The 20,385-nt window shown below is 34.9% G+C and overlaps 1 protein-coding gene across 1 annotated transcript; it reads left to right on the forward strand.

The window, feature by feature from the left end:
• Positions 1-3,818: 3,818 nt before the first annotated feature.
• LOC150110392 (uncharacterized) lies at positions 3,819-11,560 on the forward strand. The gene is made up of 2 exons (XM_090399177.1): positions 3,819-3,953; positions 6,165-11,560. The coding sequence occupies exons 1-2, from the start codon at positions 3,950-3,952 to the stop codon at positions 10,772-10,774; spliced, it is 4,614 nt and encodes a 1,537-aa protein (XP_090255303.1). The 5' UTR covers positions 3,819-3,949; the 3' UTR covers positions 10,775-11,560.
• Positions 11,561-20,385: the final 8,825 nt, after the last annotated feature.

The raw sequence follows: 20,385 nt of genomic DNA on the forward strand, positions 1-20,385 counted from the left end.
ATGACAGAAGAAGCACTGTGATGAGGAAGATAAGTAGAAAGTATAGGTTATTCCATTTATGTCCCTGTTGATTAATTTTGGGAGGTCGTGTAGTGCGTCGTTGTATGGAAAGTGCATTGATGCCTGCCTTCGAAAGCTTTTGATATGGGCAAATTCGGGCTTCTTCGTGGATGCTGACAATGTGTGTATTTTTCCTGTGACAGAACTGTATCTTGATAACATGGATCTGATGAGTTGATGAGGAATTTCAGGGGGATATTGATACTGTTACTTTTGTCGGCGCCAGTGCTATTGGTGCTGTTTCGAAGTGATAATCGCCGATATCGACGCCTTTTTTGCAGTACCGTTTGTGCCCATGAGATATGGCTGAAATATACCTGCACAGTTCCAGCTACGTGGGAAGCGTCAGTAATATATTTTGCGGGCACAGTTTTGGAGATCGCCGTCAGATAATCTTCTAATGGGATGTTTTCTTTGGTGGCGAAAATAACAATCCCATTTTCTCGGGAAATGACGTTGGTAACAGTGGTAGTTATTTTTGCGTTAATCGGTTTATTGCTGGCTGATGTGGCATTCATGTGTGTGACATCAGTGTTTAGGGAGACGATGGGATATTTCCATTAGATACAACATTAGCGTAAGATTTTGGATTGACTGACCTGATTTCCATGTACATTGCTCCAGTGAATTTTGCTCTTCCTTCCGGGTCCGAGGTCGTAGGGGGTCTTTGAATTGCTAAATCCTTGGTATTACATGAATGTGTAGTTGCAATGGCGGATAATCCTGCGCTGGCTATAGCCTCAGGTGAGGGGGTGCAGGTGTCGGAGAAGGAATTATGGCATCGAAATTGAAGATATATACGAACTAGGAGAATAAAACTGTCATAAATCACTTATCACTACACTTACGCGTACACGACTTGTATGAGTAGATAGCTCTCAGCTTGGAGAATATAACTATATAAAAAAAAAAAAATATATATATATATATATATATATATATATATATGTGTGTGTGTGTGTGTGTGTGTGTGTGTTTGTGTGTATGTATTGAGAAATACTAACGTAAGTAAAGCAAAGTATACAAATCGATGTGTTAAGGAAAGGGGATTAATTATGAATGCCAGTCCATTATCAAGTCACATCTTTTTCTCAGCTAATCCTAATGATGATAACCAAAGTCACAAAGTCTGCTGGGAAAAATCTACTAACATCTTCCGTTGCAGTGACGAACTAGAGAGAAAAATCGTGGAATCTACAGAAATCATTTTCAACACTGTTCATCTAAATAATAACTTGAGCTACAACCTCCCAGACAGCTACTGATTAGGAAGAAAAACAAAAAGACTTCAAACAAAAAAAGGAACAATCGCTGTTTATGTGTACATTTATACTGTAAAAACACTATTCAGTGAAGAAACGAAGATAGAGAAGGGAGAAAGCGAAGAGTATGCCCAATGAAACCCACTGTTCCAAAAATATTCCCTAATGGAATATCATCTTGTAGCAACTTACGCTGTTCATATTTCATATCAATTTTCAAGTCAGAATCAGTACCATCTTCAGAGAGCATTCTAAGGGAGGGGGACTTTTTACATAGTGACTCACGCCGGTGGGTTTGAGTAATGGTAATTTACTCAAACTAAGGCACCCAACTCAAACTAAATTTACTAAGGCACCCAACTAGAGTTTCTGCACACTTTGATTGGACTTTTCCTCGTGCCTATTCACCTTTCGAATACTTTAATACAGCTAATTGACTGAGTAAATTTACAAATCAGTAAATAAATGACAACATTGCCCACTGAAAACATAGAAAAAGACAAGAAGAAGACATCTGCTGGTACATATATCTATGCTATCTGTACAAAGTTCAAGGAAGACTACTTCCAGATTTCTAGTTATGCCTTCATCTGTAACTAGTTTGTTTCTTCTCTTCTCTTTTGTTCACTGGTTTGTTTCCTCATCGACTCTTATGTGAAACACGAAGTGCATTACAGAAAGGTTTGCGATATGCCTTTTTTTCACATGTGCTTTAACTTTGAAGTCATATAATACCAACGCGGGCACTTCCATTACGCAATTTTCTTGTTTCCAGAAAAGCAAAAAAATCGATGGATGTGTTCTTATTTTTTAATAACTTATTTTCAGAGAAAGATAAATTACCATTACTTCACGGATTTATGGAGTTGCTCATTATCTAGATTAACTAATTCTCATGCTTTAAGCGATTTAACATTCTCCACTAATATTCAGAATTCGCATAAATATAATCACATCATACCCTTTTTTTATTTCGAATTAATACAGCTTCTTAGAATCCTAACCAATACTCTGGCAGTAGAGCTAATCCTATATGTATTGTCTCTTATATGTCATTTCGGCATTGTCTCTGTCTCTCTGGTTTGTCTTTAATATAATATAATATAAATAATATATACGAGTAGTTCATCTCCAATGGGCTAAATGCACTCTCATAAAAAATTCAAATAATTATATTCAACCAATCATTTTTATATTCCATCGTTTAAGTCCAGAATCTGGGGTGATTTTTCATATACTTTCTTAAGCCATCTGTTCTGTTGATCATTCCGAAATGAACTATGTTGCTATTCTAATCAGGAGGTGTTGAAAATAGTTTCCGAACACAAACCGTTTGTATTTCTTAACGTATGATTCCAATTAAAAGATGACAGTGTGGGCATAATTAGATTATTTAATAAAGCTAAATAGAAATGTATTTTTCCCAAAAGAATAAGCTTTATATAATGACCGATATTCCTATAAAACATAACATTTTATGCAAAGAAGATAAAAATATCCTGGAAAAGAAGATATGGCTTCATTTATGAATTATGGTTACATATATTGATCTATAAATATAAAGCAAATTCTGTCCTGTTTTGCTTGTTGGATAACAATTCCAATTTCCAAGCGATAGATCTAGGTTCTACTCCCGCCCTATATTGTAGATGTTTGTGTTCCTTTAGGTGGTAGATTGATTGTTGTTAAGTTACCATCAAGCTTACTGGAGGCCTGAATAGACTCGAAAAAAATAATGTTCCACGTTTGGTCTCTATAGATAATTTTCCAAATTATCAAATCTTTCTCATCCAGAGAACTATTCTACTTGTTTTCCAGAGAAAGTTTCACATGACACATAATGACGGATCGAACTGGAGTATTAAAAATTATAAAAGAAATTTCATAATTAAAAAATATGAATTTTACGAATTGAAAAAATAACTAACTGTTGCTATGCACAGCTGTCGTGTTTCGATAACCCTTCTATAATCTCCCCTTTATTCGAGTAGTCATTCTATCATCGCACCGACATACTTATCTGTCTATACTTTTTTAACTGAAATTTCTTTCTGTGAATAAATATGAAATTCGTCATTTTAAAACGTATAGATTTGCTTGTTATCATTATTGTTGACGAAAATATTTGTTACCCGTGGAAACATAATTAAAAATGATCATAGTTATAATTTGTTTCTAAATAAATGTTAAAATTGGGAGTAGAGTCAGGGAAGACTCATTATTATTTCACTACTACACTATCAGTCATTCTCTATCTACAGTTATTGACGTTCATCGAACACGAGTAATTTTCAGGTATAATGTAGTTGTTTAATTAACAGCTTACACAACAGATTAATGTTTCTTAATCTTTATTGTCAGCGTAATGGAAACGTTACGTACATAGTTATGATTACGAAACAACACTCGACCTTATCACAAAAATAACTTTGTCTCTTTGACGATTATCTCATCACTCGCATCTCGGCTTTAAATACTGTTCCACAAAGCAGAACACACCATTCGCAGTTGATCTCTTCTGGTTTGCATATTTGGCTTTAACCATCGTAATCAGTGTTCAGTGCCGAAATTATTGCCCGTGTGTTCTTGTGTGAAAATACCTCGCCATCGTTCTCAAAAGGTGAAAAATGAGTAAGTAGAAATAATTTTATTTTTAAAGCTGTCAATTTTAAACGTTTTCAATTTAAAGTAGTATTATTCTAAGCATAACCATCATTACATATTTACTGCAGCTAATTTAAAGATATGGCATCAATAATTTCTAATACTATATATATATATATATATATATATATATATATATAATACACTGATCGTATCTATACGTGAGTTGCGCTAACAACGGTTACTGGCCTGCTTCGATTGTCGAACAAAAAGTGCAGGAAAAAGAAATCCATCTTTTTTTTTTTTTTTTTTTTAAATTCTGACTCAGGCAACTGTGATTAGTGCATATATATTTTAACCATCTTTTAATGAATAGTTTGCGTATTTACATGAAGGATAAATCGAGTTTTTGGTTTATCATCTCCCAAAACTTCTGCACCTGGGTATGAGAGAAGAGAGCCAGTCAAAATATTTGTACAAATGTGTATGTGTTTGGGTGTAGATATTCCTGATGGACTCAGCAAGTAATACCAAAAACTGACTTCTTTTATTATATCCTTTAAGTATACAAAGAGACAGTAAACTTTGCATAGTGCAAAGTTAAAAAACCTCGTTAGTTCAGCTCAAAAGTTCCGTAACAGAACTTTCCAATATTGTTAATGCTCTTGAGCAAATTGAATCAGCTTACAATTCCGTGTATTAAAACGGTTTATGCACCTATATCTGAAACATTTACATTTCATAAGTTAGTATTCAATTAATTTCATGTTAATCTTTTTTTTTTTTTTTTTTTTTTCATTTTTCATTAATGAAACTAAATTCAAAAACTGTGAGGGCGGAATCAATACTAGTCTACAGCTTATACAATTATACAATATATAAAAAAAACAGCATGGTAATAGCGGCTTCCATTTCGATTTTTCACTCTATAAAACCTAGCAGCCTAAGCTTAATATTGTTTTCAGTAAATAAATAACTTCAGAAAAGGATTGGAGATAACAGAGGTGAATAAACTGCCAGGCAAAATAGTTTTTTTTTTACTATGGTTCTCTTACTATAGTATTTATATGATGTCAAAGAATGAAAGAACATTTCTATGAGTATCTCTCTCTCTCTCTCTCTCTCTCCATTTGGAAAGAGAGGAATATCGAAACATACGAACTTTGTAATTTTACTATTTTACAGCATCATTTGATACAATCATATAACTGATGACTTATGATAACATGTAAACGCGAAATCGCTTTCTCTTGACCCGTAGTGAGGTTTGCAGTTTTGGGCAAATGCGAACGGATTAAAAGGTTACAGATTACTTGTAGCGGCTTGAGAAGATCATCATTTGAGTTGCAGATTTTCTGAGAGATTTAATGAGAGCTAGTGGTAAACCACTAGCTCTCATTGAATTTTCCATTCAAACATTGTGAGCAGAAAAGTGTCCGATAGCATATTCTCTTGACTGCATTGTATCATGAATTTTCAAAATGGAAAACGTCCTAGCAAGATAGACGATAATATTCAAATACGTAAAAGAAATACGATTCGTATTTAGGCTTCAGTTACAATAATATAATCAGGTTACTGTTACTTGTTTCAGGATATTTCGAAACATTTTCTCAGTCGTCAGTATATAAATGCATATTTATCTGTAACATCGAAATGAATTTAAAAATATAATGTCTGTCACCTTGTTAATTATAAAAATGAACCTGGACAGAAATATTTCAATATTATTCATTACAAGATATATTTTAGAGAGGGATATCTTGTGGAAATTGAAATTCTTGAAAGGGATTCATCATGGCTGATAATATGCAAAACCAGTGTCTAAATACAATAATAAATAACAATTTTCTTATTCATTAAATTTTAATTCTTTTTTTTTCTTTCTGAAATAAGGTACAATGGAAACTTGGGCAGTTATTACTCATCCACTGGCCGATTTCGGAATCTAGTGTACACACCATATTTATATATACACACTCCTAGTTTTAAGTGTCGAATAGGCCCGCTGATTGAGAGAATAAATCAAACGCAATATTAGGCAGGTCATTATAATTAAATATGTTAATGTAATGCTGCTTTCACCACTTCATATACATGCTCGTACCTCGAAACGATGTGGCAACAAATAAATGATTGATTACATAATTAATTTTAATAAAATAAATTATTATGATGCTTTGATTTTAAAGTGATTTAATTATTATTATTTTTTTTTTCTTTTTCTCTTTTCATCAGAATCTTCAAGGAGAGGATATTGTTCCCCGTGGATCGCTGCTTTCTTCGCTTGCTTGTCAGTTATTTTGACACTAGGAATAGGACTAACAGTGCTCTATACGAACAATTATGAAGACACGATTTCAGCCTCAGACTCAAAACTCCTCCCACAGATATCGTCTCTGTGGTGTTCATCGCAACAAATAACTTCTCCTCGTCCAACAACAGTACACCAAATAAACGATGTTCCTCCGGTCTCCTCCGATATTCGACAGACAGATACTGTGAATTTCGACGTCGATCTAAAGTCGGGAGAAAGTCGGAAATTTCAGTACTACTTGTTGAAAGGATCAGCAGTCAACGTCTCTGTCTGTTCCGCTGAACCCGGAGTGTTTCTCTACATAGTGAAAGGTAGGCAGAACGTAACCGAATGTATCGAACAGAAGCTTAAAACATGGGATGACACACGTGACAAAGATTTCGATCTTAAAGATCTCAAAAATGATTACAAAACCATTGGAACAAAGATTAACGATGTGACAGAAGAAGGACGACAGCGGATGAAAGACGCAATAAAGAACGCAATAAACCAAAGAGTTGATCTCAGGGAGCGAGTTAAAGCTGCGATAGAAAATGAAAGGGCTAATGTGAAAAGTGTGATTGCTAATGCCATCGAGCAACGTGTACAACTTCGAAAACGGATCAAGGAAGCTGTTGATGAAGGTCGGACTGATTTAAGGGACGCATTACACAATGCCATCGATCAACATGAAGATTTAAGGGATGTAGTAAGGGAAGCCTGGAAGGATGGACTTTCCGATGTGACAGATTTCGTGACAGAGGCCATAAACGAGCGCAAGGAACTGTGGGATAAGGTCATGGTAGCTATTCGTGAAAAGGGATCTTCTTTACATGACCTCATCTCCGATGCATTTCAGAAGAGGGTGGAGCTACGTCAAAGAATAAAAGAAGTGATCTTGGAAGAAAGAACACGTTTAAGAGAACTAATACGAGAAGCACTGGAAGAGGATGTTGAACTGGGAGAGCCAATACGAGAAGCCATTCGGGAAGGTTGGTCAACTGTATGGGAAAATGTGCACAACATCGTCAATCAAGAACAGGATCTACGCTACGAGATTAGAGCAGCAGTGAAAAACAAGAAGAAGGACTTAAAGGAATTCATTAAAGGTGCAATAAAAAGAAATATCGGGCTCCGACAAAAAATAAAGGAAGAAGTAACAGCAGGGAGACAACAAATACGGGAAGCCGTGTATGATGGCGTAAACGATGACGTAGAGTTCCGTGAACTCATCGCTGATGAAAGGAACGCACTACATCCACGTATATGGAACAGAGTGGAAAACATTGTTACTGAACAAAGAGGACTTCGGGAAGTGATTAGGGAAAACGTAGTGAACAGACGATCCGATCTGCGGCAGTGCATACATCATGAAATCGGCAATAATATAGAACTTAGAAGAAAAATAAAAGATACTGTTCTAGAAAGGAGACTGCAGATCCGAGAAGGATTAAGTGAAGCTCTCCGAGATGATGCAAGTCTTCGAGAACTTGTAAAAGTAAAAGTAAATGAAAAATGGGTGAACATTCAGAATGAAGTTGAAGAACTGCTTACTCAGAATGAAGCTTTATTGAAAAAGATAGAAGATGCAGTTGCTGACAAATATTCAGATATTCGAGAGATAGTGAAAAATGAAGTCAAACATAATACCGAACTTCGCGATAGCATAAGAGCTTTAGTTGCTGAAAGAATTCTAGTACGTAAAGCGATCATCGCAGCGGTTAGTGAGAACACGGACCTGCGAGATCTTATAGAAGAAGCTACAAAAAGTGGATGGACAGACGTTTGGAATGAAGTGGAAAAGATTATCTTTAATCGTAAAGAACTAAAAGATGAAATTAAGAAAAGTCTGAAAGAAGGAAAAGAAAATCTCACTGAATTCTTAAAAAATGCTATTTTGAAAGGAGCAGAACTTCGAAAGGAGATCACGGAGTCCCTGTTGAACGGATCTCATCTACGGAAAATCATTAGAGATGCGGTAAACGAAAATGAAGAACTGAAGGATCTAATAAAGGAATCACTGAAAACCGGTTGGGAAACCGTGTGGAACACAGTGGGGGATGTGATCGCTCATCAGAAAGGACTTCGAGAAAAAATCAAACACTCTGTTCTTAACAAACTTTCAAACGTGCAAGATTTAGTAAAAACCGAAATAACTAAGAACATTGGACTCCAGAAGAAAATAAAAGAGACTGTCATTCGTAGGCGCATCCAGATAAGAAAAGCTGTAAGAGATAGTGTAACCAAGAATGCAGAACTTAGAAACATCATTGAACAAGCAATCAAAGATCACTGGACAAATGTATGGGATGAAGTAGAACGTGTGACTCTTCATCACCTTTCTCTACGATTTTACATTAGAAAATCAGTAGCTGAGAGGTGGTCTTTCTTATTACTCGAGATACATAATTCCATCTCAGAAGACTTAGAACTACAGCGTGAGATACGGAAGGCAGTAGCAGACGGATTAGAAACGCGCAAAGCCATTATAGAAAGGCTTCATGAAGAACTGGGCGATGTCCTAACTAATGCCGAAAACAACGGGTGGACTAAAGTAAAAGACGTCATTGTTGATCTGATCAGTGCAAGGCGGGATCTTAGAGAACAAATTAAAACTGCTGTTAACGAAAGTACTTCAAATCTGAAGAATGTTTTAAAGAAAGAATTCGGTGCAGATTCAGAAGTTTGCAAAATCATCAGACAAAGAATAGAAACTGGACTTAAAATAAGAAATGCTGTAAGAGAGGCAGTAAGTCAAGATTCCGAACTTCGAGAACTTCTCCAGGAGTCTATAAATGATGGGTGGACTGACTTGTGGGATGATGTTGAGAACGTAATCAACAGACATCGGGACTTAAGAGAAGAGATTAAAGAAAAACTTGCAGGAGAGTATTCAGAACTGAGAGAACTATTAAAAGAAAAGGTGCAGAACCATATAGAACTCCGCAAAGAAATAAGAGAACATGTTCTCGAGAGAAGGGCGCAGGTACTCGAAGAAATTAGAGATGCTATCAATGATAATAGTGAGCTTCGTGAAGTCATAGAGAATGCATTTGAAGATGGTTGGATAACAGTGTGGGAAGAAGTAGAGAGTGTAGTAAGAGAAGAAACTGATCTTCGAAAGGAAATTGCTCAAACTCTGAATGAGGGTAGATCTCGATTAAGAGAAAAAGTTCACGACAGAATTGAAACAAACCTGGACTTTCGAAGGAGAATAAAAGACACTGTTTTAGACGGAAGAAGGGGAATACGAGAGGGTGTTAGAGATTCTGTTAACAGCCACCTAGAACTTAATTCTCTCGTTCGACAAGCAGTACGAAATGGAAAATCAAACGTGTGGGATGTCGTAGAAGGTGTTGTAAATCTGCGCGGCGGAATAAGAAAAGCAGTTAAACACGGACTCTCGCATATACGAAACTTCGTTAAAGATAAGATCGAAAGAGAAAGGAGACTGCGACGAGAAATTGAAGAAGCAGTGGCAGATGGATGGATAAACATACACCGAGCAATTAGGGAAACCATTCACTATAACAGAGAACTGAAAAACATAATACTGGAGATCATAAAAGAAGAAAATTCCAAGAACATGGAAATAGTTATTGAACTCTTAAACAACGATATGGACCTACACCAGCAAATCAGAGACTCAGTAATTAAAACTTGGAGCAGTGTTCGCGAAGTTATCATAGATGCTGTAAACAGAAATAGAGATCTTCGAGACCATCTGAAAAATGTAATGAAAGAGACCAGACTTGAAGTGAAAAACGCCATCATCGAGGCCGCCAAGGAGAAATCGAGTCTTATCGAGCAAGTCGAAACATCCATAAAGGAATCTCGAATAAATATGAAAATTGCCATTAAACATTTGGTCGAAGACAACGCTGAAATGAGACTTAAAGTGACAGATAGTGCGCGCGAAGCACGATCTGATTTTCAAGAAGGTGTGAGAGATGCAATTCGAGAGGGATGGTCCACGCTACAGGACAAGATGATTGCTGCCATAGATAACAGGAGAGAAAGACTTAAAACACTTCTTTCTCATCACTGCTCATTTGCTGTTAAATTTCAGGAGATTCCCGTTACTGTGCTTGACAAATCTACCAGATGTCGTCCAGTGAAGATACAAGTACCTGATACTGACACTTACCAGTTCGTAGTCGAAAACATGGAGTTACATGATCCAAACAAAGTCAAATTGGACGTTGACTTAGGAAGAACTGTTTACTCGGTCAAACCTGAAAACATGGTGTGTGAAAACACTACAAGCTGTTCGGTTCCTCTGAGGTTTGCTTCCAGTGATCGTGGTTTAGTAAAACTAGCGAAAGAGAGCAACTCTGGAGAGAATGAATACAGTGTGGTATCAAAGTGTAAACCTAGAATTCTGTTTGTACTGCTTATACTGGTTATTATTCCTCTGACATTCTTCCTTCTTATCAGTTGCACGATTGCTTATTGTAGAAGAAGTGATGCTCGTTACACGCAAATCCTTACCGTAGACCACGACTATATTAACGACAGCAAATCTCCACTGTTGGCTTCCAGGTTTCGCTGAATAGTGTAGTCAAATAACCAAGCATCAGCATGAAAATAACTGTTAATTTAATCTAATAAATGTATCTAATAAATTTAATCTAATAAATTAAATCAGATAAATTAAACAAGGACATTGAAATAATAGACAAATATTATAATGTTTGAAACTATTTGAAGAGAATATTGAGTACGCAATATGATTTGGTTATATGTAACAAATTTTAATTAACAAATATCATCATAATTAGCAAATTTTACTTAACAATTAAAACTATGTGAATATTCTACTTGTCATTGTTTATGTAATATTTTTGTGTTTATATTCAAAACTATTACAAAATTATAAATGTATTTTTTGTTATGTAATTAATTAAATTTTATTTAAGAGACCAAACTAACGTAGCTGTATTTTTGTTACTCAGATATCCATATACATCTGTCTGTAAACATATATATGTGTGTATTTATGCTATTTTTTACGATAACTTTTAGAATTTTTTACAAATATTTTACATTAATATTTATTCTGGTTTTGTGTAAATGTCAAAGCATTCCAAGTCCTCTCATCTTATAAATATATAGATGACTTAAATCATTCATTTAATAAAATTTACACTTTATTCATCGAATAATATATCTCATAGAATATGTGATGTATGCAGATCCGTATTCTCTGTATCAAAAATGATCAATATATTTAATTATAATCAACTACTGGCACTCATAACTAAGCATGTATTGTTTGTATCTTTTTATGTATGTTTTGTGTAACATTAATTAAACCGAATAAATGTAGTGAACCCTATTTTTGATGGAATGGTCTCAGTTTAATTGAAAATAATGACACATTATGATTCCATAATGTTATTTGGTATTAAAGTTAAATATCACTGAATTTCATATCTGATGATTTATCCGGATAGATTGCAATGTCCGTTATCAGTTTCACAAATAAATTACTGCCCAGAATCACGTCAGGAAGTGACTAGATCTTCTATCAAACCAGAATATTCTATTATCAACAACAAAAAAAAAACTGTAAAAAATTATCTCACGTGATTATCCTCGACCCCAATTACAGACACTCTCCAACTGGACGATTACAAGACAAACTATGAATGATATAATCACGTAATCACAAGAAAGATATTTATTTAACAAATATTTCGGTCTGGAAATAGCAGACCATCATCAGTGGAATTACAACAACAATTAAAAAAATACAAACTAGAATACTAACAATAAATCGCTAAAATTAGAACACGCCGCGTGAAGTTATATCACTAAGTATGAAGCGGAATATTTTGAAGTAGAAACATGATTGAATTTGCTGTAAAAAAATTAATTAATGAGTAATCTTGATTAGACTTTCCCAGATTTTTGATATAGATATACAGTCATTACGATTCAGGTTGGGGCGATGGAGCAAAGCCTACACGCTTTCCTTGAACAAACGTTCGAACCTATAACGGGATGTATGTAAGAGGCGAATCCTGGACCAAAGGATGCTGTGGTCAGTTTCAATCCCGTGTTGAGCCAATTCAGACTTTTCAGGTTTGTTGTGAAGAATGGAGGATTGATGTTCTTGGATTCTTTTTTCAAGATAACGTCCAGTCTGTCCAAAATAAGAGAGATCACATTTACACGGAATTAGATAAACTCCACGAAGAGATAAAGTTGAGCGTTTGTCTTTAGGAGAAAAAAAATGAGAAGATAATTTGTTAATAGGTGAATACGTAGTTATTAAATCATATTTCTTTAAAATTCTTGCGATAGGTTCTGAAATACCGGAGATATAAGGAATAGGCACTCGACGTATTGAAACTTTGTTGTTTTGTGGATGATTATAAGAATTGAAAAGACGTTGAGTGCTTTTTTTCAGAAAAGCCATTGAGTTTCATGTGTTGTTGGATAGTAGAAAGTTCTTTCTGTAGATAACCAAAAGTAAAACAATTAGTTTTGGCTCTTATGATGAGGCATTTTATAATTCCTGTTTTTTGACATGGATGATGGGCTGATTCTTTAAGAATATAACGACCTGTGAATGTTGATCTCCTGTATACTGTAGTCGTAAGAATATTTGAAGGTGATCGGATGAGGAGAATTTTAAATAAATATGATTTAACAACTATGTATTCACCTGTGAACAAATTGTCTTCTCATTTTTTTTTCTCCTAAAGACAAACGCTCAACTTTATCTCCTCCTGGAGTTTATCAAATTCCGTGTAACTGTGATCTCTCTTATTTTGGACAGACTGGACGTTCTCTTGAAGAAAGAATCCAAGAACATCAATCCTCCATTCTTCACAACAAACGTGAAAAGTCTGGATTGGCTCAACACGGGATTGAAACTGACCACAGCATCGTTTGGTCCAGGACTCGCCTCTTACATAGATCCCGTTATAGGTTCGAACGTTTGTTCAAGGAAAGCGTGGAGGCCTTGCTCCATCGTCCCAACCTGAATCGTAATGACTGTATATCTATATCAAAAATCTGGGAAAGTCTAATAAAGATTACTCATTAATTAATTTTTTTTTAAATAGAAAATTCAGTTTCTACTTCAAAATATTCCGTTTCATACTTAGTGATATGACATCACGCGACGTGTTCTAATTTTAACGATCTATTGTTAGTATTCTAGCTTGTATTTTCAAAACTGTTCTTGTAATACCACTGACGATGGTCTGCTATTTCCAGACCAAAATATTTGGTTAAATAAATATCTTTCTTGTGATTACGTGATTATATCATTCAGTCTTATATCGCAAGTATCCTTGAAACAACAAGACAAACTATTTTCTGAAATACGCTTTTGTTTTTAGAAATTCTGAACTCTGTAAAATGTCAATCAGTAAACAGATATCATTCACTGGTATATAAAAAAGCATTGTGAGATTAATTGGCACATTATTGTGTGGTTCATTTAGAAACGTTAAGCAGGTAATTTTCACATAAAGGGCTTATTAACATCTTTATGATATATTGAAAGAAAAGCAATTTACTTTACCGGTATATTCTCAGGTTCATAAAAATCTGAAGTTAAAATTCTAATAGAACTTTATTTAATGAGTTAAAGAACTCTTATGCACATAGCGGCCACTGAATTAGAAACCTTTGTGAAGATGTACATAAACGTCACTTACGCAGAGTATATGCAAAATACTTGGTCACGTGTTTTAGGCAACTATTTAAGAATGCTGCTAGTTAGTAATTATCACAATTGTGTTTATCTCAATGGAAAAACAAAATGATCTTACGGAATTCAATGCAGAGTTTATTGCGGGTGCCCACCTGTCCGGAACCACGATTTTGAAAACATCAGATCTGACTGGTTTCTCGGAAGGCGAGATATCGCAAGTGTAGACACACAATCGGTAGACACAAAATCCACATTGTTCTGCAGCAATGTGGATTAGTTTTACGGAGAAACAGAACTTTCAGTGTGCAGCAAGTGACCGAAGCATTTAATGAAGGCTGGTCCCGACCCATATCTCGCCGAGCTATTCTCAAGGAATTGAAGAGGATCGGTCATACACGGTATTAAATAAAAGTTTTCTAATTCAGCAGCCGGTATGCGAAGTATATTTCGTTCTCTATTTCTTGAAAGAGTTGAAATGTGAATTGCTCTACTTCAATGAGATATGTTGAATAGTTTCAGTTTTGAAAATGATAAGTATACGACGGATAAGAACGTGTAACTAGAGAACGAATATCGTTCCCTAGTTATATAGAAGACAACAGCTCCCAATCAAAGATAAAAGAAATGTTCTAAACTTTATTGATATCTTGAGTACTTATAAAAGAAACAAAACTGGCCTGATCGCATTTTTAAGTAATATGCAACCGTTTTAAAAAGTTTACTAATCACAATGCATTTGAATTGGTGAATGTTCTTTGTGTGTGTGTGTGTGTGTGTGTGTGTGTGTGTGTGTGTGTGTGTGTGTGTGTGTGTGTGTGTGTGTGTGTGTGTGTGTGTGTGTGTGTGTGTGTGTGTGTGTGTGTGTGTGTGTGTGTGTGTGTGTGCGTGCGTGAGTGCGTGTTTGTGTGTGTGTGTGTGTGTGTGGGTGGGTGGGTGTGTGTGTGTGTGTGTGTGTCAACGAGCAGCAAGTGTTCACAAAATTATTAATCATTAAATATGCAATAAAATACCACAAATATTGTTTTTTTTTAATTATCATACTTTAAAGAGGATGAAATATAAACCGAAGCTTCTTCCAATGAATTAACAATAACTAGAAGATGTAATTTCAGAAGAGAATGTATTTCTGCCTTTTCTTTATGATTATTCTTTGACTTCGAAAACTCAATTCGAAATATTCGTTTTTCCAAGCAACCACGTTGTTTTCTAGAAGTCATGGATAACTCGGACAAAAATATACGCAAATCGCAAAATAATTATCATTTGTAGATCAATAGCTTTCGAAAAAATAAAATTTCGAAAAAATATATATATATATATATATACATACTATATTGACAAAGGTATTTGGACAACGAGTTGTGGTATTTTTATTATGAGAGAGTTCACCTTTAACCTGAATCTCAGCAATTATCCTTCGGAGCATGTCTTCAACGAATTTTTTATACTTCGCAAAAGAATATTCTTCCATTCCTCCCGCAGATATTCCTCGATTGCTGATGCTGATTGAAATGACAACCGCTGCTGCCTGAAGCAAATTCAGCATTCTAATTCCTCCCAAACATCTTCTGTAAGTTTGAGATCTATACTCTGCGCCACCTAGTCCAACATTTCAACATTGTCTGGTAGTAACCAATCTGGGACACTCAGTACAGTATTTGTAATGGAACGTTATCATGCGGAAACGTGCAATGGTTACTACCGATGTACGTTTACATAGTATCAGAAGCAAAACGTTCTCCAGGATGACCGGTTACTAATCTGACCTCATCGTTTGTGCACGTTCCCACAATGAACCAAGCCCCATCCAACGTGAAACACGCCATGCCATTACCGATCCTGCACCAAACTTGACAATTGGAATGATGCAGTGCTGCCGGAACTGTTCCCCTGATAATCTCAGAGTGAAACATTTGGAAGCGATATTCATCGCCCCACAGAACTTTTTTCGGATCATCTGCGGTTCAGAAACGCTATAAAAGACACCTTTCCAAACGTGGTTTGGAGCTGTGATGTATGTCTTGTTTGCAGCAGCTCTGCTGTGGTAAGCTACAGCACGCAACTCTCTGCAGGAAGTTCTATTGCTGACAGATGTCCCTGGAGCATATTCCATGTTGACCTCGAGAACACCACTGATGATATGGGCTGTTCGAACATTCCGAGACAGAGCTCGTTGTTTTCGGTCAGTGAGTATCGATGGCCTCCTAGGGTATTTTCTTGCTGTGGTCGCACCATCAACTTTTCATCTACCAAAGACTATGGAACGGTGGAATTTGGTATATTCCACCGTTCCATAGTCTGAGAAGGATAGCAACACTGTGCATGGATGCACAGTGTCCAAATATTTTTGTCAACATATTGGGTATTATATATATGGAAATGCTTCACGGATGAGAAGTCTGCATAACCCGGGAAATATCATTACAGTGTGAGGACAGTGGTCAACGGAATGGAAGAATCCTGTTGATGATATATATATATATATAGTAATCGGGATGTTCTCCTTTTGGTAGCAGTAAAATTGACAAAATATTCATTACCGCATTGAAATATGGCAAGGAGATCTATATTGTGCTTATGCCATTGTTTATGACAAATCGTATGGGACATTAAAACATCACAAGATTTGCAAATTAAAGAGAAATACACTATACTCTTATCATCATAAAATTATAGAATTTGCTATTCGAATGAAATGAACTGGGATCAAATCTTATTATGGACACAATGAACCTTTATAGCGACTTTTCAGATGAATGCGAATCAACTGTAGTTATTAGGAGGCGATAGAATGTTTTCTTTACGGAAATCCGAGTTCATTCTTCAAAATAGAAAAGACAGATGCACAACACAATCAGTAAACATCTAGAAATTCTTTACCTTCAGTTGCTTTTGCATTGGTTCCATTGTTTCTATCACTTTACTGTTTGAAACATTTCCTAATAAAATGCTGACCCAGCATCCTACCTCCATTACTTCTAACAACAGTACTCCTAAAATAAGTAAATTGGTTTTCCGAAACACTACAACTAATACATTCCTTCTTAAATATATTTTGCATGAAGGAATCACAAACTTTTTACCGGAGTAGAGGCGAAGATGAGATATTCTCAGAAACAGTGGATTTAAAATCCATTTCATATGCAAGAAAGTGTTGCTCATTTTCATCACCATCAATAATGAGAATTTTAAAATTTCAATTAGGAGAAATTGCAACATGAAAGCGAATAAAGAATCTTAACCATTTTAACAGTTCCATTTATTACACTCTATCTAAAATAATAGAAAAATTAACAAAAGCAAACAAATTCTGTTTCCGGATTACCTGCTTTTCATCAATTGTCAGGACATTAAATTATTTTACACACATAATTCTCAAGAAGTCTTCTTGTTGACATGATAGACATTGTGACAGGTGACATTAAAATGCTCTGAGAAACTCAGGCTAACACTTTTGACATTCCAGGTCATTTAATATGTCTGCCAGTTGACGTCTAAAATCATAGAGGAAAAATATTACTACTCCATTTCTTCAACGCTACAAAATCTGAATATTTATTAAGAAACCTCTTGTGCAGATTCTACATCTTGTGATGTGCAGGAAATTTCCTTGATGAGAGTACTCACATCTCGACACAGTATAATCCATTCAGTCTGTATCCAGAAATATTTATTTATTTATTTATTTGTTGCCCTTAGTATGTAGGTTATCGGATAGAGATGCAATAATAATTGATAGTAGCTATCTTACAAACTCCTCTCTTGATACATTAATCTTTGGGCGGACTTCATGTTGGACGTACTTCTAATAATTATGTGAATTTGAAACGATGTTGAAGAGTGAGTAAATCAAGAAGTTGGCATCCAAGCTGGATAACACTCTTAATATTTCTCGGAAATATTGATAATCTGATTTTTCCATCTTTCAGTCTCTCCATCCATCCATTCATCCTTTCTCTCCATCCTTAAGAGAGAGAGAGAGAGAGAGAGAGAGAGATTCATAAGTCATTTTGTTCAAAGATATCATACAATCAAGTACTTAATTAGTTTAGTATACCTGCTTATTTTTACAATTTTTTTTGTGTTTTTAGACAATCCTTATAAAATCTCAAGGAGCTGTACAAGCTCATCTACAGTAGGCGTTTATAAACATCCATGCGGAGAGTGGAATTTGGTCTAGTTTGCTCATACTAGTCAAACTAGGCCAGCATTTTATGTGCCATTGTTAAATGATATTGACTTCATTGCTGCTGCTGATAACTTCCATGACTCCTCTTTTGCATAAGTATGATTTGCAGGTTCGATTCAAGTCACCAATAAGTGAAATGTGTCTACAACGGTTATTTATACGATTCCAGGGTTTGAATGGTTGTTCATTCTTTAGAATGAACAAGCAATGATTTTGTATTTCATTTTTAGAACCAACTGCGCTTTTCCCTTCTGGTCTGCTATTTTTATTCCCTTTGGGGAATAAAAAAAAGTAGAGTCAGGACATTTTTTTATAACTCACCAAAGGTTTTTCCGTAAAACTATAGTAACTTAGTACTCTGGGAGGGCTGAGGATTTTTATTTTCTCTTTTAATTCATTTTATACATATTTTGTTTGTTTTTAATTTATTTTTTCCGGAAACCCTGCTCTAACCAAACATAAAACATTTTCAACAGGTTTCAATAAGAAGAGTGGTGATCTCACAGTGAGCGATGAATTTCGCCTGCCGTCTAAAAACAATTGTGAAATAACAATATTTCCAAGCATAAAGAGACAAAATTAAAATTTTGTAGAAATCCAAGTAGAGAAGTCTTAACAGAATGAATTTTACATCAAATTATCAATGGCACAGGAACTTAATATTCATCTTAATAAATACAGTATAGATATAATATTATGCAATAGTCAATTATTAACATATTGAGAGATCTGTTCCAAAAGTTTATCGGTTAGGTATTGTGCATAACAGACATCAAGCTTGGAGACTACAAGATAAAGGATGTCTTATCACACTAAAATACAAATAATCCAAGAAATATTTTCCACGATTAAAAGACATAAACAAGTTCTCCATGCCATATCATCAGTTGCTTCATTTTCCATTTTATCTTATGTTCGTGCAACAGTTATCATTTTTCTAAGTAAACGCTCAAGACACACGTGATAAAAAAAGTCTGATCAACTCGAATCGGACAAACACGGTAAATATCGACAAATAAAGATATTAACGAAGAAGAACAATAAACAACTTGAGACATAATGCTGCAGACAATAAAAAATAAAAAAGAAATTGATAAATATTCAGTTTAGATAAAGATATACTAGAATCTGCGCTGCTTCTGCCAGAGATATAATTGATTTTACTCCGAGTTCCCCGTTCCTCCTTATAGTTTTATCAGCTTTTTCCTTATCTTTTTAGCACGTGTTATCGTTCTTCTTTCCATACCCTTTTCAAATGCCATGTCTGTGTGCTCGATTTAATAATAATACTGTTTTTAATGTGATAATAAGTAATATTCGCGATACAAGCATAATACCTTTAAATAAAGCCTTTTCAAAATGACCACGTTAACATATATATAAGTAAGTAATAATATATCGTTACTTATTTTTCTCCGTTGTATGGAATGGTGAGAAATATCACCATTCGACTTTATTGCATAAAACAGCTTACAGCTGAATTAAATTTTCAGTCGTCAAAAGAAGCAAAACTATCTTCTTTATCAAATAATATTGAAAATTCTGATGTTGAGTTTGTTGATTCAGTGTGTCATTGTGTCAGTGTAGTATAACAAACTACACTGACACAATGTTTTAGAATAAAATAAAAGGTGATTAAACGGACACAACGAGTTTTCCTATGGTAAGAATGTGTTGCAGGTAAAGACTAAGAAACTCATGTGGTGTTTCTTAAAATTTACTCCCATTTTATGAACGTGTCAGAAGTAAAAAATAAGAATTGTACGCTCTGAAATCCATATATTAATCAATAGTGAGTAAACTCTAAATGGAATAATTTAGGATATCAATTCGAACACTAATATGCTTAAATGAACAACTGCCATCTTGCTATCATTCATTAAATTCCTGATTCCAAGCACACAAGTGAATAGTTCTTCCATAAGTGTTTTTTTTTCCCTTTTAGTATTTCTTCAAAATACAGGTAGTTTTGTTTTGTTTATTTAAACCAACCTATTCACTAATGTTCCAAAAAGAGAACAGAATCTAGAGCTACCGCGAACTTTTCCCACCACATACCATCGTACTGTTAAAAACTGCATAGAGAACACTTCCGTACAATTGAAAGAGAAATACCGGTTATTGATATGTGTTTCTCCTATCTCCAGCACTCGTTTACACATAGTATCACTTGAAAAGAGATTCATAGAAAGTTGCCATACTCTCTTTCTTTCTTTCCTCCTCTTCTACCTTTTATGGTATCGAGGTTTCTTATTCTTACAACCGCAACCGTCTCGAGGATAAGATGGTTATCCCTATACCT

Source organism: Typopeltis vanoorti, chromosome 1 (genome assembly GCF_054136105.1).
Source record: "Typopeltis vanoorti isolate ZY-2024b chromosome 1, IOZ_Tvanoo_1.0, whole genome shotgun sequence".
NCBI lineage: Eukaryota > Metazoa > Arthropoda > Arachnida > Uropygi > Thelyphonidae > Typopeltis > Typopeltis vanoorti.